Genomic DNA, 25,776 nt, shown 5'->3' with positions numbered 1-25,776 from the left:
TTTCTTTCTATCTTTCTCTCTCTCTCTTTCTCATTTGCTTACTTTCTATTTATCTCCGCTTCTCTCTTGTTCCCCAATCACGTTTCGTCTCGTGCCTTTCAGACGTCCCTTTTCTTTTCTTTCCGGTTAAAAGAGGAAAAAAAAAACATGCATACGTGGCAAAATCCATTCATTTCATTTGGGTTTTCTGAAGAAATAAACGCAGTAAGAATGAAAAAACTCTCAAATCCGAGCCTTTACAGATGAGTTTGTGTCATGGTCTAATCAGCATTATCCTTCCCACACACTCCCTCTTTCCCTCTCTCTCTTTATCTCTCGTTCGCTCGCTCTCAATATTTCAGATTTAATCACAAAATGCTTAGTGAAGGAAATGAAAAGAAATAATATAATATTGCTCTGGCTGGAGTTTCCGTAGCAGGTACATGATTAAGAGAAATGTGATAAATGATGAAAGTGTGACTAACTTATGGAAAAAATTTAATTACTAACATCTAAAAGTAAATATCTTGGTATATTTCCATGCACACATCTGCATCATTGTCACAATAATTTGTACACTACATGGTCAGAAAACCTGAGCATGTGTGCTTTTTGGACATCCCATGTTCCACTAGGTTTTGTGGAGATACATTCATTCACAAGGGTGTTAGTAAAGTCAGGTACTGATGTAGGTGAGATGAGAAGGCCTCGGGTACAGTCAGCATGAAACAATCATCCCAAAGGTGTTCAAGAGGGTTTATAGCTTTGTGGTAGATCTTCCACTCCAACCCATGGAAAGAAAAAATTGTGTGTCTCCAATTTTGTGGTAACAGTTTTGGAGAAGAAACACATATCGCTGAAAAAGTCAGGTGTCCCAATAGTTTTGTCCATATAGTGAACATTGTTGAGTTGGAGTTTTACTACTGAGCTTCGGTCACTATATAAACTGAAGTAAATAAAAAAAACAATGTGTTTGTAGTGTGAACGTAAAGATTTTCTTTATTCTGTTCTTTTTTTCTATAATTGTTTGACCTGGTCTCGCTCTCTCTCTCTCTCTCTCTCTCTCTCTCTCTCTCTCTCTCTCTCTCTCTCTCTCTCTCTGCTTCATTTCCCCCTGTTACCCTCAACAATTGTCTCCTGCTGCTTCACCCTCCAAACACTGAGTCCCTACGCTCATCCTTATTTGCACACCTTGACCTGAAATCCCTCAGATCCCAGCTTGCCTCCATTATCTGCCCCACTCTCCTCCTCGTACTCCCTCTCTTCCTCTTCCTTCACTTCCAAATGAGCTACTAATCACACCGAAGACACCGCGGGTCGCCTTTTACTGTGAATGAACTGCTTGTGTGTGAGAGGAGGAAGGGAGATAGATAGATAGATAGATAGATAGATAGATAGAGAGAGAGAGAGAGAGAGAGAGAGAGAGAGAGAGAGAGAGAGAGAGAGAGAGAGAGAAAAATTAAAACAGACAGACATACAGACAGATAGAGAGAGAGAGAGAGAGAGAGAGAGAGAGAGAGAGAGAGAGAGAGAGAGAAAGATTAAAACAGACAGACAGACAGACAGATAGATAGAGTAAAAGAGAAAAAGAGAAATAGAGAAAAAGAGAGAAAGATTAAAACAGACAGACAGACAGACAGACAGACAGACAGACAGACAGACAGATAGATAGATAGATAGATAGATAGATAGATAGATAAGGATTGAGAGACAGTTAAAGAGATTTAAAATGATTAATGTTTAAGATGAGGCTACTGCAGAAATCAGCGTGTGTGTGTGTGTGTGTGTGTGTGCGCGCGCGCGCGCGCGCGTCTTCAGAAATCAATGGCTAGTCAGTGATACGTGCGGCGAACAAGCGGACGATCCAAGCGATCACACACACACACACACACACACACACACACACACACACACACAGTCTCAGATCCAGTCCAAATGCATTATTCATTCATTACTCTGTAATTAATACAGGCAAAAAAATCAGTGCACTTTAGTGCGTCAATACCACATCATATCTCATGCATCATTTAATCTTCGCCATCAGCAGGATTGATCAGCGAACGGCTCGAGCGCGTCAAAACAGCACGTCATCACCGGGGGGTTGCCATGGTGACCCTCCAAACCGCATGTCTGCGCTACTACCGCACTGTTATGACGTAGACCTCCCTCTGTATGTATGTATGTATGTATGTATGTATGTATGTATGCATGTATGTGTGTGTGTGTGTGTGTGTGTGTGTGTGTATGTGTGTGTGTTCACGCATTGAGCATTAACGCATACCCCGCCAGAGACACGCCCACTTTCTCCGTTTCCACGAGCCGCGTCGCAGTAGTAGGTTACAGCGTGTGGATCCCCGGATTGCCAGATTGGGATTTTTTAATTTCTTTTTAAAAATTCCCCCCTTTTTAAACTGGAGAATGTGGTGGGAAAAACCCCCACTATTACATCATCTGAAGATATTTTTGACACAGAAGCCTATTTTGTGTCATATTTCATCAGACCTCATGTTATGTCCTATCGGCTCATATAATCAACAGTGTCCCAAAGCAGCTTCACAGTCATAAATAGGTTCTAAAATAAAGATGTATATGTTGGAGCTTAAAAGAATGTGGCAAGAAAGAACCCTTGAGAGGAACCAGACTCTAAATGGAACTCATTGAGCTTCAGTGAGCGTTCATTATAAATGTGGTGAAAATATGACCAAATTGATGTCCAACCAGTTGTTCACAATTGGAGATTCGAAATTCCATTGTGTGGCATTTAAGATCTTCTCCTCATGCACGTTTACATTTATAGCATTTGGCAGACGTCCTCATTCAGAGCAACTTACATATGTCTCATTCATACAACTTACATTTGTCTCTCATGACCAGTGCCACTAACCACTGAGCCTCTACCACTCTGGGTTCTCTCTGGGTTCTCTGGTTTCCTCTATGCTATTCGGTTAAATAGCTTCGACACATGTCTCCTTGATATTAACAAGTGTTTGCACGGTGCCCTGTGTTGGACCGACTTCCTGCCCAGATTGCCATCCTGCTTTATCATAATCCATCCCAGCAATGAAGGGGTTACAGGGAGCATATTCACAAAATCCACCTTTCTGTACCTTCAATTCAAGAGTTAAAACAGACCTCACTTTCACCATGTGCGTGCGCTCAGCTGCTCTATGTGCACGGCATTGCTCGCATACCTGCAAATCTAACGTATATATATGTAGGATTAAATTCAGAATCCACCGGATGGTGTGTCAGAGCTGAAACATTTCTGTCCCTCGGCCAAACTGTTTAGCTGATTTAATGCTGGGTAACTTGGAGAAGTAGTAGCTCAGGGTTACTGCTCAGAAGGTCAAGCCTCAGTGTTGCCAAAGCTGCAACTCGTGGGCCCTTGAGCAAGGCCCTTAACCTTCTGTGCTCCGGGGGGGTGGGGGGGGGGTCTGTATCCTGGCTGACCCCAGCTTTCTAACATTACAGGGATATGTGAAGAAAGAATTTCACTGTGCTGTAATGTACATGACAAGTAAAAAGCTCCCCTGTTCTGCTGACATTAAACATGCTGACCAGCTCCATTTTACTCCATATTTATATCAACTATATTCATATATCCACTTATTTTCACCTGTATATAAAGAAATTCTGTTTGATTTTGTTCAATACTGCTTATTGCTGTGTTTCTAAGTTGGTTGTGGTTCACAGTGATGAGCCGGATGATGAAATCTTTTGGACGGGTTAGCAAAAAAAGGGTAGCACTAATCTGGCAACCCCGAATCCTGAAACGCGCGTTTTACGCAGACAGGCGAGACGGCGCGCGCGGAGCAGAACATGGCGGAACGCCACCGAAACGCCCATTATTTTGGTTTATTCCAGGGAGCAGCGCCGTGCGTTCACACGCAATATATGCAAACATACATATACATTTATATATCAACCCTGATTTTATAGCCTGGGCATGTGAACGTGTGGAGCGCGCGCATCAGGGTGACCAGGCGGCGACAGCGTCACGCGCATCACACGAGATATATATATATATACAACATACAAAAACACTACATACAAACAAACACACATGTGTAAAGTGAATGCGTCCGAGGTGTTTTTTTAACTGCAGCTTGCCGACACACACACACACACACACACACACACACACACACACTCGCACACTCACGCGCGCGCGCGTACGCTCGAATGTTTGTAAGCGTAGGTTCGTACACAGATCGATACCGGAGCTGTTCAGGTTTCACCACAACGACCATCACAACTATTACAAACCGTCCCGTGGGTTATATTAAACACCCCCCCCCCCCCCCCCCCACACACACACACACTCCACCCCACCCCACCCCACCCGGGGGGAAATACATTATAAATAAATAAATAAACGCACTCACGCTTTAATGCAGAGGACAAATTTCACCACAAATCCACGGCGGTTTGCGCACACGGACTCCAACACCGACTCCAACACCGACACCAGAACCGACACCAGAACCGACACCGATTCCACTACCGACAACAACACCGACACCTATATTGCCCTTTCCAAGGATAATAATACTAATACTAATATTAATAATAATAATAATGATAATGATAATAATAATAATCACGAGATCTGAGAATAAATCAGGACTCGTCTGGGGGTCTGTAGGTCGGTGGCGGTGGCGGCGGCGGCGGCGGCGTTTATGTAAACAATCCTCCCGTTTAGCCACAAATAACAAATAAATAAAATAAAATAAAATAAAATGTAATTAAACGGCGGCTCGCGCTTCAGTGCGCAAAAACACCGAGATTTGATATGTTTATATGAATATGCGCTGAATTTATGATGGTCTCGTGACGTACCGGCATTTCCGTGCGCAGGTTTTCACGGCGCTGAATGAAGAAGAAGAAGATGATGATGAAGATGAAGAAGAAGAAGAAGATGAAAGGGATGAAGGAAGAATTTGCATGGACACGAATTTGAACGTTGGCGGCGGCGGCGGTATAAAAAAAATAAAAACAGCTCCGGCGCGCGTAATTGATTTATTCATAGGACGAATATCTCCTATGGATTTATTTATTTATTTATTTATTTTTGCGCTCACCTTGAGGACGAGCCCGTCCTCGTCTCCTCCATCCTCCCCAGTCTCCGTCCCGTCCCGTCTCCACTGACCGACTGAAAGAGTCTCGTCGCGGCGGACTGACAGGTTTCACTACCGCGATCAGCCTCGTCCGACAACGCGAGGCGTCGGGGGAGAGAAAGCACGCGCGCTTGCGCGGACACACACACACACACACACACACACACACACACACACACACACACACACACACACACACACTCACCAGCCCTTGATGACGCGCACGCACGCGATCTCTCAGACGCACGCACGCACGCACACACAGACACACACACAGACACACACACACACGCAGAACGTGTCTGGACACCCCGAGATATCAAACGGACTATTTTATTCTCTGATCACACACACACACTCACACACTTGTTCTTATATACACACTCGGAGGACATGTCTAGACACCCCACTATGTCAGACAGTCTATTTTTATTTTCTCGTCAGGAACACACACACACACACACACACACACACACACACACACACACACACACACACACACACACACACACACACACACACACACACACACAGCAGCGTAATTGAACCCGCGCTCGTGTGACGGTGTGGAGATGCTGTACACCTGGAATCATCAGGTGCAACCCGAATCTAAACTGCAGTCAATCACAAAACCTTCATGCCCATGAGTTCAGATCCACCAGGATCAGTAAGAGAATTTGCATTATTTTCTTTTTCTTTTTTTTCTTTTTCTTTTTTGTGCATCAGGATCCTTAATCTTACTATCAGTGAGTGGCTGCTTCACTTGCCATCAAAATGTCTGTGTGGGTTTTCACCTGGTTCTCTGATTTCCTCCCATGTCCTCACTGCTGATGGCCTGGTGTTCCATCCATGAAGGATGAACCAAAACCAGGACCACTCTAAAGATGGGTATATTTAAAAAAAAAGGCCTTATAACCTCACATCCAGCCTCCACTGTATTACAGGTGCTTTTACATTTGCATATCGGAACCTGATTGGCTCTCACATGTTATGATGCAATAACGCACCTGTCACGCAATTCGTCCTATAATTAGAAATAAACGTGTGAAGACTCTCATCGTATGTTTGACCTCGAGATCGATCCATCATCATCCAAAAAGCATGGTTTCTGAAGTTGCTGCTTAAGTAACATCTCATGTTTTTGCAGAATCGTCCGAGCTAAAATTACGATGTAAAAATAGTTTGATCGACCCGCAGCGTTTGGTTTCACTCTGCCCTTCAGTTCAGCGTTCCACATCCTAATCATGATTAACATGAAATTCACTTCTCAAACACTTTCCACACAAAAGTATTTGGACACTTTTCCACCCACGTGTGATTGTTCTTCTAACTGTTCCCACGAAGGTTAAAGGCACATGATTGTATAACACATTTACGGAGGTTGGTAGCATCACATCTTTCCTTCATTTCAACTCAGAGAACCAAAGCTGTTCCAGCATGACAATGTCCCCGTGCACAAAGCCAGGTCCGTGAGGGTGTGCTTTACATGCGTTGGAGTGAAAGATCTCCTATAGAGCTCCAACCCTGTTTAACACCTTCGGGGATGAGTTGGAACGCTGACTGCACCCTCAGGCCTCCTCATACCACCTACATCACTACCTGACTTTACTTCTGAATGAGCTCAAATCTGCACAAAATGTAGAGGAACATCTTCCCAGAAGAGTGGAGCTTATTATAAGAGATGTATATATAGTGTGTATTTATTCTGCATCTTCACGCCTGGATGTATAGCTATATGTTGATGTATATGTAGATGTAACACACCGTAATTATAAGTGGAATAATCTCTAATATGTGGTATTAATCAAGAATTTATTGATCTTCAAGGCAAATTGTTCCTGTCTAACGACGGCACTAACGATGAGCTCACGCCAGAACTCTGTACACGTGGACACGTTATAGTTATCTCTCAGTGCTAATGTTTCTAACTCACCACCCCTGCCTTTTTATTGTCTCCAGTGAAACGGTCCCGTGTGTGTGTGTGTGTGTCGTTATTTTGATGTTACTTATTGCACTTATCAGGAAAACACAAAATGTACTATACACCCTGCATACTAGAGTAATTATTATAGCCTACAGCATATATTTCAAAGACTGTAAATGTCATATTTAATAGGCTGTAAACATGCTTTTAGTAGTCTATTAGGCCACATAATGTGTAAGCTACAGCGAGATGAGAAGAAATAGAGAGGGAGGGAGAGAGAGAGAGGGAGAAAGAGCACTGTTTTAATTATAGATTATGGGATATTAGTTACAGATAATATTATACAAATATATTGATATTCCTATTCTATTTACTATATATAATTACTATATATTACAAAGACATGTTATTTTCCCCCTATGAAATAAACATTCAGACTAGTCAGAGGAAATCTGGCTCCCCCTGCTGGCCATTCATCTCATTACACACTAGGTGGTGGTGGTTTTTTTTTTTATCAGATTGCTCACACCAGCTTTGACTCTTTGACCACTTACTCAGCTTTACTGGATTTACTGGTATTGTGTAAATCACTTGCCGATAGGTGTGATGCTTTCTGACATAGGTGTGATGCTTTTTTTTTTATTGCTTTTCTTATTGACAATGTTACAATTATAAAATGTATTTTCTTTCCAATTTGAGCAACATTTAATATATAATGTTGTAAATCAATAAAAAAGGTGCTTTATATGTTTTCCATTATTTTGTTTTCATCTTCATTTTGTCTTTATTCTTTATTGTTAGATTCCTGGTTCCTTTGTTGAGTCATGGACATGCAGCAAAACTGTGTCGAACTGTTTTGCCACGCCCACGCCCAAGGCCACGCCCACGCGCTCACACACTTCCTTTTACGTTTCCTTTTTTTCTCTCTCTCTCCGCGACAGCTTCCTCCTGGCACGCGCTCGCACTGGCGCTCGTGCTCAAAGGGGAAAATCACACACACACACACACGTTTCTCCACCGCAGAATGGTGACTGATGTATAAGAACTTCTCACGACATGATTCCTGGTCTGACTGCAGCAGCAGCACCATGAGACCGTGTGTTTTTTTCACGCGCGCCGCCGCCGCACCGAACTTCTCTTATCTGCTGCGCGCGGACCAAAGTGCAGGGTGGCGCGCGCGGGGACGGGAGCGCGCAAACAAGTGAACGCGCAGAGAACCTCAGGAGACACCACAGTGGCAGAGATGAACGGAACAGGTGAGTCTATCTATCTATCTATCTATCTATCTATCTATCTATCTATCTATCTATCTGTCTGTCTGTCTGTCTGTCTGTCTGTCTGTCTGTCTGTCTGTCTGTCTGTCTGTCTGTCTGTCTGTCTGTCTGTCTGTCTGTCTGTTTTCCTTTTATCTCTCAGGGCACTTCCTCTTTACTTCCCCCCTTTCTCTTTTCCCTTCTCTACCCCTTACCTTTTCTTCCTCTTCCCCCCCCCCCCCCCCCCCTCTCTCTCTCTCTCTCTCTCTCTCTTACTTATTCCATTCTCCACATCTGGTTCTTTAATTTGCAGCTGAACTCATCTCTTATTGTATCTCCTTCCATCTCTTTTTTGTCTCTCAGGAAGTTCAGAGGAATCCTCTACTTCTTCTTTCTTCTTCTTTTTCTTTCGGCTGCTCCCATTAGGGGTCGCCACAGCGGATCATCCGTCTCCATACCACCCTGTCCTCTATATCTGCCTCTTTTACACCAACTACCTGCATGTCTTCCCTCACCACATCCATGAACCTCCTCCTTGGCCTTCCTCTTTTCCTCCTACCTGGTGGCTCCATCTTCAGCATTTTTCTACCAATATAATTCATGTCCCTTCTCTGCACATGTCCAAACCATCTCAATCTCGCCTCCCTCACCTTGTCACCACAACATCCTACATGTGCTGTCCCTCTAATAAACTCATTTCTAATCTTGTCCATCCTCGTCACTCCCAACGAAAACCTCAACATCTTCAGCTCTGCTACCTCCAGCTCCACCTCCTGTCTTTTACTCAATGCCACTGTCTCTAATCCATACAACATCGCAGGTCTCACCACAGTCCTATAAACTTTCCCTTTCATTCTTGCAGATACTCTTCTATCACAAATCACTCCTGTCACTCTTCTCCACCCACTCCACCCTGCCTGCACTCTTTTCTTTACTTCCCTAACACACTCTCCATTACTTTGCACTGTTGACCCCAGGTACCTGAACTCCTCCACCTTCTTCACCTCTTCACCCTGCAACCGCATCACTCCACTGCCCTCCCTCTCATTCACACACATGTACTCTGTCTTACTCCTACTGACTTTCATTCCCCTTCTCTCCAGCGCATATCTCCACCTCTCCAGGCTCTTCTCAACCTGCTCTCTACTCTCACCACAAATCACAATATCTACTATTTATATTAATTCATAATAGTAAATATAAGATATAACAGTAAAACTCTTAGGCCACGGAAACCCAAAAGAAGATTGGGAAATCATTATTACACTAAGAAAACAGAAAGAGAAGATTGCGGTGTTTCAGTAAATAAAAGCGCAGTGTGTAACAACTTGCTATCTGATGGATTACCTAATATCATTGTGCACAAGGTGAGAAGGTCAGTCATGCTGGCAGATCTGATAGTGTAACAGGGCAGAGGTCGGTCCGATGAATCAATCGCAATCCGAAGTTACTTACAAAAGTACGGATCAGAATTGATGCGGAACACGGAAGGAGAAATGTTCGTATTTATTTGTTTTTTTAATTTTGATATTTTCTGCCGTACCGCAAAAATGCGTAATCAGTGTGTCTGAAACCACATGAGAAAGTCTGAGGTTATAATCCACCTCATGTTGTGTAATATTGTGGACCGTTGTGTAATATGGATTTGTTTCCCAACTGTGGTTATAAACACTAAAACCCAGTGATTTGCAATGAATGTCTTTTTCTCTTGCTGCAGTTGAGAAGATGGAGGAGAAGAATGGAGAGAAATCCCGATGGAAACTGTTTATTGAGGATATCAGCGTCTTACAGCTGGTGCTCTCGTTCTTGCTTATGGGTGAGATCGAGTTCTCAAGCCTACAACACGCACACACACCTGTATAATTATTAATGTTCGGAGTTAACCAATGAGTGTGAGCCCATATATTTTTGTAAAATATATCTTCTGGTTGCAGTAGTTTCTGTTATCAGATACAATGATCAACCGTAACACCGGGACGACAAAACAGCTCTGACCTACTTGCCCATATGTCCTGCCTCCAAACACATCACCTTTAAATACCAACAGTATTCCCCGTAGCCAGTGGCCCATTTCAGGAGGATAATGCGTGGTGAAAGATCTTCACTGCAGAACATGTTCAGGAATAATTTAAGGAACATGACAAAGAGTTTGAGGTGTTGGAGTGCGTCTTAATGGTTCTAAGCTGGTCTGGTGGTACCAGGAGACAATATGAGGAGAATAGCTAATGTTCTGGCTGATTGGATGCTCAAAAAAACCGATATGAAACACAATGTCATAGAAAACAAACAGATTTTTGATTCATTGAGAATTTAACAATGCTGTGGTATAAATTGATAACAGCTGGAAGTCACACAGCTGGCAGAAGTTCATCCGGGTTCCTGTACTGTTACGATCGTCCTCTTATTGAAGTAAAAACACCAGCATTGTCCTGAAATCTAATCTGTAGACTGTGTGATTATGAGAAACTCACCTACAGTATCCAGTTGCTACAAATCCAAAAGTCTTAAAATATGCATTAATATGAGACAGATGAAGGTAAAAGCCAATATATCCAAACTAGATCTTCGATCTGTAGTGCTGTTTTTGAACTTTCAATGTCAGCTGGCTTGTTATCATGCTAGCTAACGGGCAGCTACTGTAATGAGTCAGCATTTTAGCTTACATTTAAGCGATTTGTTAGACTCTGGGTTCATTCTGGTCGAGGATCTTACCAAAAAAAGAAAACACTGCTGTGGGGTATGTTAATGAGATCAAATCAACACTTGTGTGAAAATTGCATCAGAAATCAGATTTGGTTCAGTGGTAGATTTCTTTATCGTTGTAATGTATCGTATTGATGCTACTGTATTTTGTGTGTGCAGCCGTGTCCTGTCTGGTGTTGATGATTTATCTGATGTTCACGCCACTCTGGCCCATTCCCACTCTCTACTTCACGTGGCAGTTGGTGGACTGGGATTCACCTGAGCGAGGTTTTAAACACAAACACAACGTAAACACGTGCGAAACGGGAGCAATGCAACGTCTTACCGTATCACCGTCTCATACGCGAACACCTGTGAGTTCTCACACTGATATCGTAAAAAAGTAGGAACCTTCATCAGCCTGGCTGTCAGGCTTCTTACTGCTCAAACCACACTGTTAAAGTGAAAACAAAAACAAATGCATGATTATACGTTTATTACTCATTCATAAATCATGGCCAAGTCATTATTTCTGATTAGTTAGAACTTTCAAGCTGATATATAAGAGAGATGAAATTTAGCTAAACATTATCTAAATAAGACGGTTTGAGATTCTGCTATAATTCATAAAATCGGAAATAATCGATATTCGATTGACGTTCAAACCAGCAGAGTTACTGTGCAAAGAAACTCTAACCTGAGCACAAAGGCACAGAATGCAAACATTAGGGCATGAGACGATAAATGAAAAACAAAGCGTTGCAGTGGTTAAGATGTTGGACTTCTGATCAGAAGGTTGTGAGTTCAAATCCGAGCACCACCAAGCTGCCGCTCCTGAGTAAGACCCTTAATCCTAAAATGCTCAGGTGTATAAATGAGCTCTAAATTAGGCTATAAGTGTAGATATACATAAATCTGAATATAATTATGTTGAATTAGAAACAGGTAAGTATACAATCATGTAATAGGGGCATGTTGGGGGGGTTTGCAGTGGCTGATGGGATCTTAATCCTGACAGACAGACCCTTTGGAACACTGGGACATGCTCATGTTATAAGTGGGGGAAAAAAAGTAGATGTTGTGCATTTTTGTCTTCTTTACCACAGTATTAAATATGGATATCGTGATGCTTTGTTGAAATGTCACTCACACACAATTCCTATTATGGAAAGAACACTTTTTTCAAAAGGTGATTTTAATTTATTTCTGTATTTGCCTCGTAAATGTGTTTCTTTCTGTTTAAAAGTTTTTTTCTAAGATTAAAGTCGTTGCAAAATGACAATTTAGGAACCAAGATATGACGCTACAGTTGTACAAGTTATAATCCCATCTTTGTGTGTTAATCAGGTGGCAGAAAAAATGCGTTTGTGAGGAGATGGAGAGTGTGGAAGCACTTTAAAGACTACTTCCCAGTAAAGGTAAAATAAACCCGGCCTCCATTTCCACTACTTGTCTCGACTCCTGTCTCCAAGCCAATTCCACTGGGAGACTATAACCACTATAGGAACTGGTTTAGAGATTCATTAGCTCTAAGCCAAAAAATACACATAGCTGAAGATCTGAGATGCAGAACATATGCATGAGGAGTTCTAATATTCCAGGTAGTGAACATGGAAAAAAGCATAAGACATTTGCTTTATATTCAAATTAGATTTGCAAGAATATTTTCATGTACCAAAACAATGCTAGTTAGCATGCTAGTAATCTGTCCATTACACCGTGATGAGCGTGTCACTTAGAAAGCTACGCTTGGGTGTAAAATGTTTTGGACAATTCCAGAATGATTTCGCTCTTTCAGTTGGTGAAGACGGCTGAGCTGAATCCCAGTAAGAACTATATCCTGGGTTGCCACCCGCACGGCATCATGAGCATCGGCGCCTTCTCCTGCTTCAACACAGACGCCGGCGGGTTTGAACAGATGTTCCCGGGAATACACTCCTCTCTGGCTATACTGGCTGGCCTCTTCCGTATACCACTCTTCAGAGAATACGTCATGTCTGCAGGTCAGTGTGTGTGTGTGTGTGTATGTATATACCGGTACACTGTAAAAATGAATTCAGAATTATTTTTATAGAGTACACACACATGTGCCTACTGTATAAATAGAAATTTGTCACAGAAGTACAGTATACGGTCTGTAATATTGAGAATATAATTAAAATAGCAACTGGTGCAGACTACAGGGTTTTTTTCTTTAAATCACACAGCTTTTATGTGAAATCATTACAATTCTATTGCATTACTGGGCATTTAACCGTGTTATTGTCCTGGTGGGGAAAAAAAAAAAGAAAATCCTCAAAGCACATGCAGAAAATTGAATTACACTTGAATAAAATTTTAATACGCCTCCTTCCTGCATGAATTCTTTTTACTTTTCAATAAACACGATTAACAGTTTCATTAATAGTGTACGTGTTGAATTTTAAGGCGCTTTAAGGAATTCAAAGCAAAGTAAAAAAAAACCCACAAAGATCATAAGAAATCTCTCTCTCTCCTTTTATCTCTCTCTCTCTCTTTCTCTCTCTGTTTCTCTCTCTCTCTGTTTCTCTCTCTCTTTCAGGCCTCTTGCCAGTCAGTAGGGCGGCTCTTGGGTACATGCTGAGACAAAAAGGTGTAGGCAACGCCATAGTGATCATCATCGGAGGAGCTGAGGAGTCTCTGGCTTCCTCTCCTGGAATAAACACTGTAGTCATGAAGCATAGGAAAGGCTTTGTTCGTCTCGCTCTGGAGAACGGGTGAGGAGAGAAAATACACCATTATCGAAAGGCCAGATCATAAAGGAAGTGCACTTACGAACGAACGCGTTCCAGTAGCGACTCATCACTTTTGAGTAAATGTAAATCTGAGTAAAGTAATGTCCTTCTCAGTGTCACACCTGGAAGGTCATTTGACTTTTCCAAACAACACATGGTTCTTTTTCTACCAGGGCGATGTTCATTTAATCCTGTGGAAGTTCTGACAAAAGTCAGAAGAAACACTTCCTTTGTTTTGAAGGTGCTTCAGCGTGCTGGACTTTGCGAATGCTCCGACACATATTCCTTGGTTGTGTTTTCAGGGCTGACCTGGTCCCAGTGTACTCGTTCGGGGAGAATGAGCTGTTCCCCCAGGTGCTGCTGTCCGAGGGCAGCGTGGGCCGCAAGCTCCAGGATCTGTTTAAGCGCGTGATGGGTTTTGCGCCATGTCTCTTCACTGGAGGACGCTGGTTGTTCCTGCCTTACAGGAGACCCATCACTACTGTGGGTGAGTGTAGCAACGCTGTGGGAATGAACCTCTGTACTTGGTTCAGTACAGGAGGACATCTGCAATACTTACAATTACAACGTAGTGCTATGAGTGATGCATAAATCTTATATCAAGACAAACCATATGACCATAATATACACTATATGAACAAAAGCACTGGGACACCTGACTTTTGCAGCTAAATGTGTTTCTTTTCCAAACGGGATGCTCCTGTGCACAAAGCCAGCTCCATCAAGATATGCTTTACATGGGTTGGAGTGGAAGATCTCCTGCTATAGAGCTCTGAACCCATCACCTCACCTACATCAGGACCTGGCTGAACGAACCCAAATCTCCACAAACACACTCCAAAATCTAGTGGAACATCATCTCAGAAGAGCAAACGGGGACTAAATGTGGAATTGGATACTCAAAAATCATGGTCAGGTGTCCAAAAGATTTTGTCCATATAGTGTATGTGAGCGTAGAAGTTAACTTACCAAAAATCAGATATTTTTTTATTATTTCATTTTATGCATCGGTCCTGCATGTGGTTTTTGTGTAGTAGGACTAATAATATTGGACTTGGAATTTGTATCTTGGCCAAGCCATTCCTTTGTTTTCGGGTTTGGCAGGAGAGGATACTGTGCAATCTTTCCTGACGCAGAAATACACCAGTGTGTGTTAAAGAAAAGAAAAGAAAAGAAAAAAAACATTGCACAGATTATTTGGTATTAACTTAGAGCTTCAGACTGCTTTGCACTTGAAATCTTTTCTCTCGACCTAAAGCTCATCCTGTACAGGAAATCTTTCAGCACGCAGTTCTGCCCGTGACATATTGTGATACATGAGACACATGCTGAATTGTTCTCTCTTTGTTCTCTGCCTCAGTTGGAAGCCCCATCTCTGTGCCTCATGTATGCAATCCATCTGAACAGCAGGTGGACCACTATCACAAGCTGTACATGGAGTCTCTGTCCAAACTCTTCCACGCACACAAATCCAGCAGTGGACTCGCCGACACACACCAACTACGCATCATCTGAACACTGAACACATTTTATATACACACACAGCAGGACAAGAAGGTCTCAGGAATTTTATTTTTTTATAGTTTAAACCAAAGAAGCATCGATACAATCGTGTTTACTTGTACAGTTTGTGAATAATTGATTCTTTAGATCCAGTCATGGCCTGCAGTTTTTAAACTAAACTACAGGGCCATATTGAATAATTGACACACATTTTGCCCTGGGTGGATAAATGTTGCCAGATCTTTACTAAAATAAAACCAGGGCCTGTAGAGTGTTTTTTAATGATAAATCTTTTAAAATAATTCATTGCCTTTTCTCTTTTTTTTTTTTGTAACTGCATTAGATTGATGTCATAATCTGGAAATAATCCATCTGTTAGCATCCAGTATATAATTGATATCGATTCAATATAAAATATGAATTTCAAATGCGAGATGAAGCTTGATGCTAGACACTGAGATTAATATGTGCACTTCATTTGTTTTTTTTATATTATTTTATGTTTATTGTGTAAATTTGATACAATTTGCACAAATAAACAAATCCCCTTGAAGCAGCTTTCATCTGGTCATTACTGGGGGGGTGGGGGTGGGTTACTTTTGATTGCACACGGGGGCAGAGCAGCCCATGTGATTTAAACCGCAAGTCAGTGATTCTGAGTTTAGTCCAGCAGAGATTTTGCACGCAAGTGTATTTATTATAGTATTTATTCACTTGTGTTATTTCAGCATCGATAAAGCAACAAGACAAAAGTCTTAACAAGCGAAAGGTTTAGTGTGTACAAGCCTTCAGCTAGACTACAAAAAAAAACTGACGGCAATTTACACCATGTAAACACACCTGAAGTACACACTGGGATCAGACGCCGTCACTTGGAAACGAAAGACATCTTCAGAACGTGTTTCTCTGGATTTCTAACCGTGGGTTTTTGGGAGTAAATCCGGTGCTGTTGGAGGAAACACGATCCCGTTCCGCTGCAGTCGTGCCGCCATGGTTTTATTTTTATACATCGACGATGCAATTTCAGAAAATCAGATCATAGTTTCACAGCTATTGTTCTCACACCACTGTAGGTGCTTCATCCTGGACCCGGTTCTCTTCACGACACACTCGTACATCAAACACCAGGGTTTTTGAACCAACAGCGCTGTAGGTTAATACAGGGTTTTAATTCTAAGGCGATCTAATGCGATTCTTTCATCTGTGGACTGCGATCGATCATACGGTCCACTTTAGACACCTGAAAGAAAAAACAAAAGAAATATCAAACGCAGCCTGGATGAACAGAGTGAAACAAACACAGTCAATCATTAGGATTTTTTGGTTTATGGATTTACAGTTGCATAACAAAATAATAATCCTGATCGTATGGACCAAAACTGATTCATTATCACTTCAGGGAGAAATATAAAAAAAATGGAAAAAAGAAGGTTCTTCGACTTCCTGCTTTGAACACGGTTTAGAACGTTGGTATAATTGAATGTTCTCACACGGGGTCTTCTGCGATATAACGCTGAAACATATCCGAGTTGCTGCGATAGCGTCACGTTATATATTGTGAAAAGCGGACGTGCGTTACCGTGTCTCGTGATGTGTCGTCAGGCAGCGTACGCAGCAGTAGCGAGCGCCGCAGGACACGCAGGTGTAGTTGGAAGGGAAGCCGCAGATGGCGCAGAAGTGACGCTGGGGGAGTTTTGACGGCTCGGCGCAGGCTGTCAGATAGTTCGGACCATCGCTCACACTCAAGTCCTAGATAGAGAGAAAGAGAGAGCGAGAGAGAGATAAACTGATATTACTTTATTCTGTTACTTTAATGTATATTAAACTTTTTTTTCTACACATATTTGCCATACAAATGTACAATTTTTTGTCATGCCAATAAAACCAATGAATAAAAAAGAATTTGAATTGAGAGAGAAATGAAACCATGTTCAAAGCAAAAATGTATTTTAGATTTTCATTCTTTCTTTCATTCGCTCAAATGATCCTTTGACTTTTTCTCAGGGGGAAACTGGAGCTCAGTGTTAAAGCTCCGATTTACTGAGTTCAAGCGTCAGTATCGCCACCTGCCACTCATGTGGCCCTTGAGCAAGGCCCTTGACCCTCTGTGCTCCAGGGGGCGATGTACCATGTCTGACCCTGTGCTCTGACCCCAGCTTCCTAACATTGCTGGGAAATTAGAAAAAAAAAATGTATAGCGCTTCAGCTAAGCAGATGGAATTTTTTTCATTTATTTCCTATTTTTGCCACCCGGAAAACATCACACTGTGTATTCGATCTCTAAACGCTTGCGAGTGCCTCACCTCCTCCTCGAGCAGGGCCTGGAAGTTCTTCCGGAAGCGCTGCTTGAAATGGTCGCCTCTGGTTTTTTTCCTCCGTTTCCCTTATGAGATGCAACAAAAACACAGACGTGTCCAGTTAAAGAACGGGAGCAAAAGGCTAAAACAAAGGCGCAGAGATCTCGCGTGTGAACAGACGTCAACACAAAAGAGGTCTTTCGGAGTAGCGAAGATGAACGCCATGCCGGCCCTCCCTGCCGTGTGACCGATGATAATTAATACAGATGTTCTCTGGGCTGGAAACATCACTCACGCAGGGTTTTATATATTTTGTATAGAAGCATTTCAAGACAGGTTCATAGCCCAGAAAAAAAACAACAAAAACCAAAGACTTCAAAATGATATCAAAAAGCAGAACTGGAACGGTGTGGAGAGGAACCAAAGAAGAACCTGTTACATTTCCAAACCGCCCTTTTTTCCGTTCAGCATTGATTCCACATAGTTTTATCTTTATTTACAAATGAAATTCAGTTCTTGGGCTCTCACACACCTCATCATTGCACCATGGCACTTTTATCAATAAACAAATTTTACACAGATGTCAAAAAAGTTCCCTGGTCTATAGAAGGGGATGCAAATTAGAGGTCTATATTGACACAGTCACAGGATCGCGCTTATTCCCTGCGCTCAGTTCAGTTTTAATAGGATATTTAATCCAAACTGTTGGCTTCTGCACTTTGTGCCCTGCTGGAAATTACAGGCAATCAGACTCCTAGAGAAAGTGCAGTCATAACACAGATCAAAGAGAAAAAGCTTTGTTTAAAAATGATCAATTCACTGCCTCTCCTGACCGCACGTCTCCGAGTGTAGCTCATACCGGGTTCATCGCTCTCGTCGAAATGCGGCAGGCGCTTGACCGGCGGTGGAAGACTCGCGTGCGGGTCGTCCTGAAAGTTGTCCTTCTCCAGTGCCTCGAGCTGGCGAGTGAGCCTCCTCTGCCGGGTCGCTACATCCAGCACACGCCGCTGACTCGGGTCCTGAGAGCGCACTGAAGGGAAAACAAGAATTAACTGTTTGGCAACACAATTCTAAACATTACATCAGGAGTAAACCAGCCACCTGCCCAAAACCATCCCAAAAGTGAAGCATGGTGGAGGCAGCATCATGCTGTGGGGATGTTTTCCACAGCAGGAACTGGGAGACTGGTCAGGGGTTATTAAAAGTTGAATGGAGCTAAATACAGAGATTCTCGCATGAGCTTCCAGGACCTTAGACTGGGCTGAAAGTTCATCTTCCTACATGACAACGAAGCTGAACACACAGGCAAAACAACACACCAGGGGCATAGAGATGACTCCTGAATATCCTAGAGTGGCTCAGACTACTTAAAATATCTAAAGGGGCCTGAACACGGATGTCCACCAACAATCCCCATCCAACCTGCCCCAGTTTGAGAGGATTTGCCCTGAAAAATGGCAGAAAATCCCCCAATCCAGGTGTGGAAATCTTGTGCCAAATCCAAAAAGACTTGAGGCTTCAGCTAAGTGCTGAGTAAAGGGTCTGAATACTGATGAATATGTGGGTTTTTTTATATAAAAAAATGTATGACAGTAATTTCTTGAATTCGTCATTATGGGGAATTGAGTGTAGATTAATGAGGAAATAAATAATTTGATGATTAGTTTCAGGTTACAACATAACAAAATAAAAAAAAATGAATCGGGTCTGAATACTTCTTGAATGCACTTTATATATAATTTAAATATTTATATTTTTCCCATAATAATTTATAATAATGTAAACTGAACCATGAATATTGACCAATTTGGCTCAGCTTTTTTATTATTAATAAATCAGTTACAGATTAAATAAGATTATAACCAGCTAGCTAACAAACGTTTATGCAAAATATTAAACATTATCCAAACGTTTTCGACAAAATAAATAAATAAACAAACACACACACACACACACACACACACACACACACACACCAACCTGCGATTTTCTTCTCCGCCATTTTCAAAATCATGCCGCTACGGCGAGCCGAAGTGAACAAACCAGATGCGTTTCGAAAATGCGTTCCTGAAGTTTGAGGAGTAACAGAACATGATAGAAGAATCTAAGATGAGAAAATTGAGTAGATTGGTTATTTTTTTTTTTTTTTTTTTTTTAGTTTTTGTTTGTTGGTCATATGTACATTATTCTTAAATATTGGCATACAGTTACAGCTGAGTGAAAAAATCGAAAGAATGTAAAGGTAATAATGAAATTATAATTGAATAATTAAAGAGAAATAAGAGGTAATAATGAAATTCTAATTAAATAATGAAAGAGAAATAAGAGGTAATAATGAAATTCTAATTAAATAATGAAAGAGTCAGTGTGATGTTGTGCAGAAGCTCTGTATTAGTGGAAAATTTGCATAATATATAAATTACCCCCCCCCCCCCGTTTTACAGTCATGTCTGATTTTATTTATTTATTTATTTATTTATTTATTTATTTATGATACCATTGCGTATGTCAAATAAAAAGATAAAGTAAAAATAAAAGTGATCTTATTGCATGACTTTATCCCTGTGTATGACCTGTGTGATCTGTACTGGATAATAGTTAACAATAATCCATTGCTCAAAAACAAAAGTGAAAGTAAAATATTCAGAGAAAATCTCTGACGCGTTTGCAGTAAAAGTGTTGAGCTTTATACAGGGGATTCTCGGAAATCTCTCATTGTAGTATATATACACATATATCCAGTCACTAAAAGAAATGGCGACAGCAACAATGGGTATGTTAATGTCACGTTATTGTGTTTTTATTGTCTTTTTTGTGTGTGTGTGTGTGTGTGTGTGTGTGTGTGTGTGTGTGTGTGTGTGTGTGTTTAAAGGATGTTGTTTGGTTCTCTAATGGTAAATAAATGGGGTGCTATTTAGCTCTTATATTTTGTTTATTTATTTGTTTATTACTGTTTAAAAATGGTAATTAGTAAATCTATAATAGGAATTCAATTTAAAATAATTTTATTTATTTATTTCCAATTACTTTAATTTTTATTTTTATTTTTTTAGCATTTTGATGAGTTCAAAGTTTAGGAATTTTTTTTAAAAAGGTATAAAATCCACAAAATGAGGTTAACCAAGACCCGTGTTCATGATATGAGTTTTAAAATAAAAAAATTACATTTACTTTCAGTCAAAATGTAAGTAAAAGTTTTACTTTCAAAATGATTTCTGGGGTGAACAACACATCACCACAAAAACTACAGAAATAGGTGTGTGTGTGTGTGTGTGTGTGTGTGTGTGTGTGTGTGTGTGTGTGTGTGTGTGTGTGTGTGTGTGTGTATATTAAAGCAGCAGTGACAGGATAAACTACCAGATAAAGCACTCAATATTAATATTTTTTTTTTTTATAAGAATTTATAGTTCTATGGAACACTAGACACTGTGTGTGTGTGTGTGTGTGTGTGTGTGTGTGTGTGTGTGTGTGTGTGTGTGTGTGTGTGTGTGTGTGATTTCTAATTATCCAGGCTTTTATTTAGTGTATTATAATATTTACAGTATTGTATTTTAGTTTTTTTGTTTTTGAAATATTACTTTTATTGTTCATAAAGTATCCTGAATTGTGCAATATGGCTAAAATAATCACAGGAATGAATTATATTATATTCTGGTGACTGATCATTTGGTGTTTCTCTGCAATTCATTTTTATAGCTCATAACCATCCTCCTCAAAAGTACTACACATTAGGACATGATGTGGGCATAGTGAAGAGACTTGAAGAACCAATACCAGGTTTGCAGGAGGTGCAGTTTTTGGAGGAGTGTGATATCATTTTCTTTATTTGGTCTGCTTTTTCACAAGCTAGAATTGGCATAGAAGCAGCAGTGAAGATCCTTAACACTCTACCAGGTAAATCACTCACTATTTCAATACCTGTCTAATATTTAACATAGAGTCAGTGTGGAATCCATGAAGGTTAAGGTATATTCTGACCAAATATTGGGCCGAGTGGTGTAAGTGCTTTAGCAGCACCATTGGTTACGTTTGTACATTTATGGTCTTAACTTTCGAACTATGTGTCCAAAATGTAAAAGCTGAACATGTAATGTAAATGTAAAAAAACTCCAAAGTGGCAGAAGGTCAAAATCTTTTATGCTGAAACTTCTATATGGTTTGCATAGACCAATGAATCGGATAGCAAAGCTGACAAAAACAGAAAGCAAGATTATATATCTTAGCAACATCCATGCACACTGACACAAATCTTGGTGAGAATCTTCAGGACAATGTAGTGAGGCTAGTCATGAACAGTATCAATCATGACCACTGGTCAAAATAGAAACAAACAATGCTACCATGGTACCAATTTGATTTCTGGATCTTTCCTTGTTCAGTCAGACCACCTAATCATTTATAATGTAAAGATACAAATCACTCTTGAATCACTTTGGCTAAACCCACTGTCATCTGATTGCTTAGGCAATTATTGTAGCTTGTATGTGAATATGCGGCTCACCAAGTCTGGGTGCTTGGCCCTTAAATATTCTGCTTGCATGTTTAAGTGACTTTTTATGGTAACTTAATTTATAATTCACCATTTAAGAGTCTTTTGCGTTTTCATTTGTGGAATTGTTGCGTTTGGATGGCTGGTATCAATTCTATATAATAATCTGAGCAACATCTCAGTGGCTATATTTCTGTACTCTGATAAATTTATTAAACCCTTTCTTAAAAATCTCCATTAAAAGGTAACAAACCTGCAGCTCTAGTGGTGCTTCATCAGACGTTTGAGTCAGAGTGTGTTGTACCAGACAGCAGCAGAGCTGTAAACAGAAAGAATACAATCACAGTCGACTGTCTGTTAAATGAAGATCAGGGATTACTGCAATGCACAAAGAATTTTGCTGCAGTGTTCCAAAAATGACGAAGCACTGTCCAAAATAATAAACTGGGTAAAGATTTCCTCTATTTTTCCTCTATTACTATTTCTGGTGATTTTCATACTTTACAACAAAATTAAATCATTAGCTTTATATTTCTTCAAACAATAGATTCTACAGGACGGTTCAAAAAGGACACCAAGTCAAAGTGAAAGTAAGTCACATTGTTACAAACAGTTCGATATGTTCAATACAACACTATCACTTTTATTGTTGAATAATTAGCCTAAATTGTTTAATACAGCTAAAATATTCACAGAAATTATTTATTATTATACTGACTTTTTATTTGAACTTAATTTAGACTACATCATTTAAAATTCTTTTGATTTGTTTTTGTGGAATTGTTGAATTTGGACGGCTGGTAATTGAATCAATTCTATCTGATAATCTGGGATTGGAATATTATATTTTTATAGATACTCTCTATTAATCAAAATTAAACAGCAACATCTCAATGGCTATGTTTCTATACTTCTGATAAATCCATTGAACCCTTTCACAAATATCTCCTTTAAAAGGTAACAAACCTGCAGCTCTAGTGGTGTGTCAGGCGCAAAGAACGTACTGGAAACCAAAGTGAATTCGACGACGGCCTTTTATTGAGAAACAAAAGGGCAAGGCAGAAAGCACAAGAAATAGCACCAAACTAGGGTAAACCAAACCAGGGGAAATCTATGGCAGAGTGAGAACAAATAACACACATAATCTTGCACGCTACGCGAAACCAAACGGCGTCGCCTGGGTAGTCCGGAATGTTCATTAGCCTAAGCTGTAGAACGGACAATGAGCTTGTGGATAAACGGGGTTATTATAGTGTGGTGACTGATTTGGAGCAGGTGTGGATTATTAGTAAGTTGGTGAGCTGCTTTGAGTGATTGGAGGGTTTGGTGAGGGTGTGGCTGGTGGATCCCTGACATGGTGCGTCATTAAATGTTTAAACCAGAGTGTGTTGAACCAGACAGCAAGATTCTACAGGATGGTTTAAAAAGGACACCAAGTCAAAGTGCAAGTAAGTCACATTGTTACAAACAGTTTGATATGTTCAATACAACACTATCAATATATATATATTATATTGACCGATCACAAGACGTCGATTAATAGAAACAAGATTACAGATACCAGATGGCAGTCAACAATGCAAATGATCACTTAAAGATTGCAGCTTTAATTTACCTTTTATTTTTGTCCAAAGTTAAAGTGTAACACATGAAATGCTTTTGCTTTCTTATTTGTGTAATTGTTGTGTTTAAATGACAATAAATAAATGTGTCACTCATAATTTATTGTTCTTTAGCTCACACCTTTATCCAGAAGCTGAAGTGTCCTCGTATAAAACACTTCACTCTTACCACCGGAGAAACATTAGGACAAGATGTGAGCATTGAGAAGAAGCTTCAAAATCTAATACCAGGTCTGCAGAAGGTGAAGAATTTGGAGGAGTGCGATTTCATTCTGGTTTTCTGCCCTGTTGTTTCACGAGCTGGAACTGATATTGAAGCAGCAGTGAAGAATCTTAGTACACGACAAGGTAAAACAGATATCTTTTCTTTTCTTTTCTTTTCTTCACTTCACTTCACTTTCCTTTCCTTTCTTTGTAAAAATGTGTATTTGATAACCTCTACTAACATAAAGCATTGATCTTTAAATTATTATAATTTTTTTCATTTTCATTAAATCATATTAATTTTTATAATTTATTTATTGGGGGCAATGAGGAAGTGGGTTATAATTAACAAAATGTTTTTTATGAAAAGTAAATTTCGTTTAATAATTGATGTCGTGTATATCTCTATCAAAAGGCAACAAACCTGCTGTTCTGGTGGTGCTTCATCACACATTTGATCCAGAATGTGTTGTAGTGGACAGCAGCAGAGCCGTAACCAGAGAGAATACGGTTACGGTCGACTGTCTGTTCCATGAAGATCAGGGATTACTGCGGTGTGGAAAGAATAAAGAGGCTTTAACCTCAGTTTCACACTGGATTAAGACTCGGGTAGGTTTGTTTTAAGATTTCAAATGGTTTTGTTCAATTTCTATCTAACAATTCCACACCCACTCTGCCTTTTTATTTGCATGATTTGCTAGTCCATATTGTTACTAATATAATGATTGTTTTTTTTTCTCTGGTAAGCAGGTAGTACCAAAGACCAAGAAATGGATTATATTTAATGTGAGTAAGATGAAAACTTTTAAAAGCACCATGGAGCCTCTGAGTTGACGTTAGTCATTTTTAGTAAATTGTGGCCACAAGCTATTACTGTGATTACAATTAGGTGATTATGACTTATTATATCGTCAAATTCTATATTCACTGTTGACACAACATCAGCATATCCTGCAGCATATGTATAATCTCATTATTGAAGTGTAATTTCACTGCATTGTGTTTCTTTACATATAATCCTAGTTTTTATGGTCCTCTTTGCACAGTACTGTATATTCAGAGTATACAGTAGGTTTACTGGTCTGCACTCTCTTGTGTTATGTGTATTGTCTTGTGTTGTCTTGTGTTGTCTGTCCGTTTGTACCGTTGTCTGTCTGTCTGTACTGTTTTTCGTCTGCACTGTTTGTACTCTGTTGCACTCAATGCACTTTATGTAGCTTTATGTTGTGTGTTGTAGCTCTATGTTTTTTAGTGTAGCACCAGGGTTCTGGAGGAATGTTGTCTCATTTTCACTGTGGACTGTGTAACTCTGTGTATAGTAGAAATGACAATAAAAGCTTCTTGACTTGACTTGACTTGAATTGACGTGACTTGACTTGACTAATATTATCAGTCATGTCCATGCTTATCATCTTGTGGCCATAATTAGCTTTTGATAGCATTTGATATCTCTGATACTCATAATAACATACACCTGAAGCTTTTTTCACAACAAATGATAAAGTTAAGCAATTCTGATATTAGATAAATGAGATAAATCTGGATTAATCTGAATACTTAACTTGTGGCTACAAAACAGAATAATAATTTATGGCAGGACTTTTCTAAAATGATCACAGTTTAAGACTAATTAAAGATTCTGTAACAAACGGCATTAAAGCATAAATGATTTCTAAAGTCAATTCTCCTAAAATGTAGCTATTTGTAGCCGTCTTCTTTTTCTTAGAAATATGCAGAAATCACTTTCAAATAGTTCTTCTGTAATGGGTTTAAATGGTGTTTGTTCATTAGCATTTAACGGTTTGTTTATTTTGTGTATGTTTGCAGGATGATAAAAATTCAGAAAAGAGTAACAGAACCGAACCTTGTGAGTATGACAAGATTTGAAATTCACTTAAGCTATTATACTGGCTGTAAAATAGTCCTTTACTTTAAGGAAAACGTCTGGCAAAT

At 40.0% G+C, this 25,776-nt stretch overlaps 4 protein-coding genes and 1 long non-coding RNA gene across 7 annotated transcripts in view; 3 read left to right on the top strand and 2 right to left on the bottom strand.

The window, feature by feature from the left end:
* Positions 1–5,370, bottom strand: part of nyap1 (neuronal tyrosine phosphorylated phosphoinositide-3-kinase adaptor 1) — a 34,585-nt gene extending 29,215 nt beyond the window's left edge. The window contains exons 1-2 of one of the 2 annotated variants that reach the window (XM_083530775.1): positions 5,061–5,180; positions 4,819–4,848 (exon numbers count right to left, since the gene is read on the bottom strand). The gene's annotated coding sequence lies outside the window, so the exon portion shown is untranslated. Of the gene's footprint in view, positions 1–4,818; positions 4,849–5,060 lie in introns of both variants that reach the window. The other variant, XM_083530774.1, reaches the window with a different exon arrangement.
* A 2,560-nt stretch (positions 5,371–7,930) lies between these two features.
* mogat3b (monoacylglycerol O-acyltransferase 3b) lies at positions 7,931–15,764 on the top strand. 2 transcript variants are annotated; one of them, XM_083530765.1, is made up of 8 exons: positions 7,931–8,276; positions 9,991–10,089; positions 11,136–11,243; positions 12,303–12,373; positions 12,754–12,958; positions 13,516–13,690; positions 14,011–14,195; positions 15,069–15,764. In XM_083530765.1, the coding sequence occupies exons 1-8, from the start codon at positions 8,264–8,266 to the stop codon at positions 15,221–15,223; spliced, it is 1,011 nt and encodes a 336-aa protein (XP_083386891.1). In that variant the 5' UTR covers positions 7,931–8,263; the 3' UTR covers positions 15,224–15,764. The 2 variants fall into 2 exon arrangements, with proteins under 2 accessions (XP_083386891.1, XP_083386890.1); XM_083530764.1 differs by having other exon boundaries at positions 9,988–10,089.
* znhit1 (zinc finger, HIT-type containing 1) lies at positions 15,500–19,561 on the bottom strand. Its single transcript, XM_083530769.1, has 5 exons — positions 19,489–19,561; positions 18,368–18,538; positions 17,515–17,594; positions 16,791–16,960; positions 15,500–16,451 (listed from the first exon to the last, which is right to left on the bottom strand). The coding sequence occupies exons 1-5, from the start codon at positions 19,520–19,522 to the stop codon at positions 16,430–16,432; spliced, it is 477 nt and encodes a 158-aa protein (XP_083386895.1). The 5' UTR covers positions 19,523–19,561; the 3' UTR covers positions 15,500–16,429.
* A 611-nt stretch (positions 19,562–20,172) lies between these two features.
* On the top strand, positions 20,173–22,377 carry LOC310720296. Its single transcript, XR_014531704.1, has 3 exons — positions 20,173–20,281; positions 21,205–21,402; positions 22,242–22,377. It is a non-coding gene; the product is annotated as an uncharacterized lncRNA (long non-coding RNA).
* An 811-nt stretch (positions 22,378–23,188) lies between these two features.
* LOC310720670 (uncharacterized protein) lies at positions 23,189–24,851 on the top strand (the record flags this gene model as incomplete). The annotated part of the gene is made up of 4 exons (XM_083531445.1): positions 23,189–23,285; positions 23,734–23,967; positions 24,239–24,432; positions 24,571–24,851. 4 exons carry the CDS (start codon positions 23,189–23,191, stop codon positions 24,655–24,657), a joined length of 612 nt encoding a protein of 203 aa, XP_083387571.1. The 3' UTR covers positions 24,658–24,851.
* Between the last annotated feature and the right edge of the window lie 925 nt (positions 24,852–25,776).

Source organism: Silurus aristotelis (genome assembly GCF_946808225.1).
Source record: "Silurus aristotelis genome assembly, chromosome: 26".
NCBI classification, from domain to species: domain Eukaryota; kingdom Metazoa; phylum Chordata; class Actinopteri; order Siluriformes; family Siluridae; genus Silurus; species Silurus aristotelis.
Note: the sequence above shows the minus strand (reverse complement) of the source record. Positions and strands in the feature narration are given on the sequence as shown.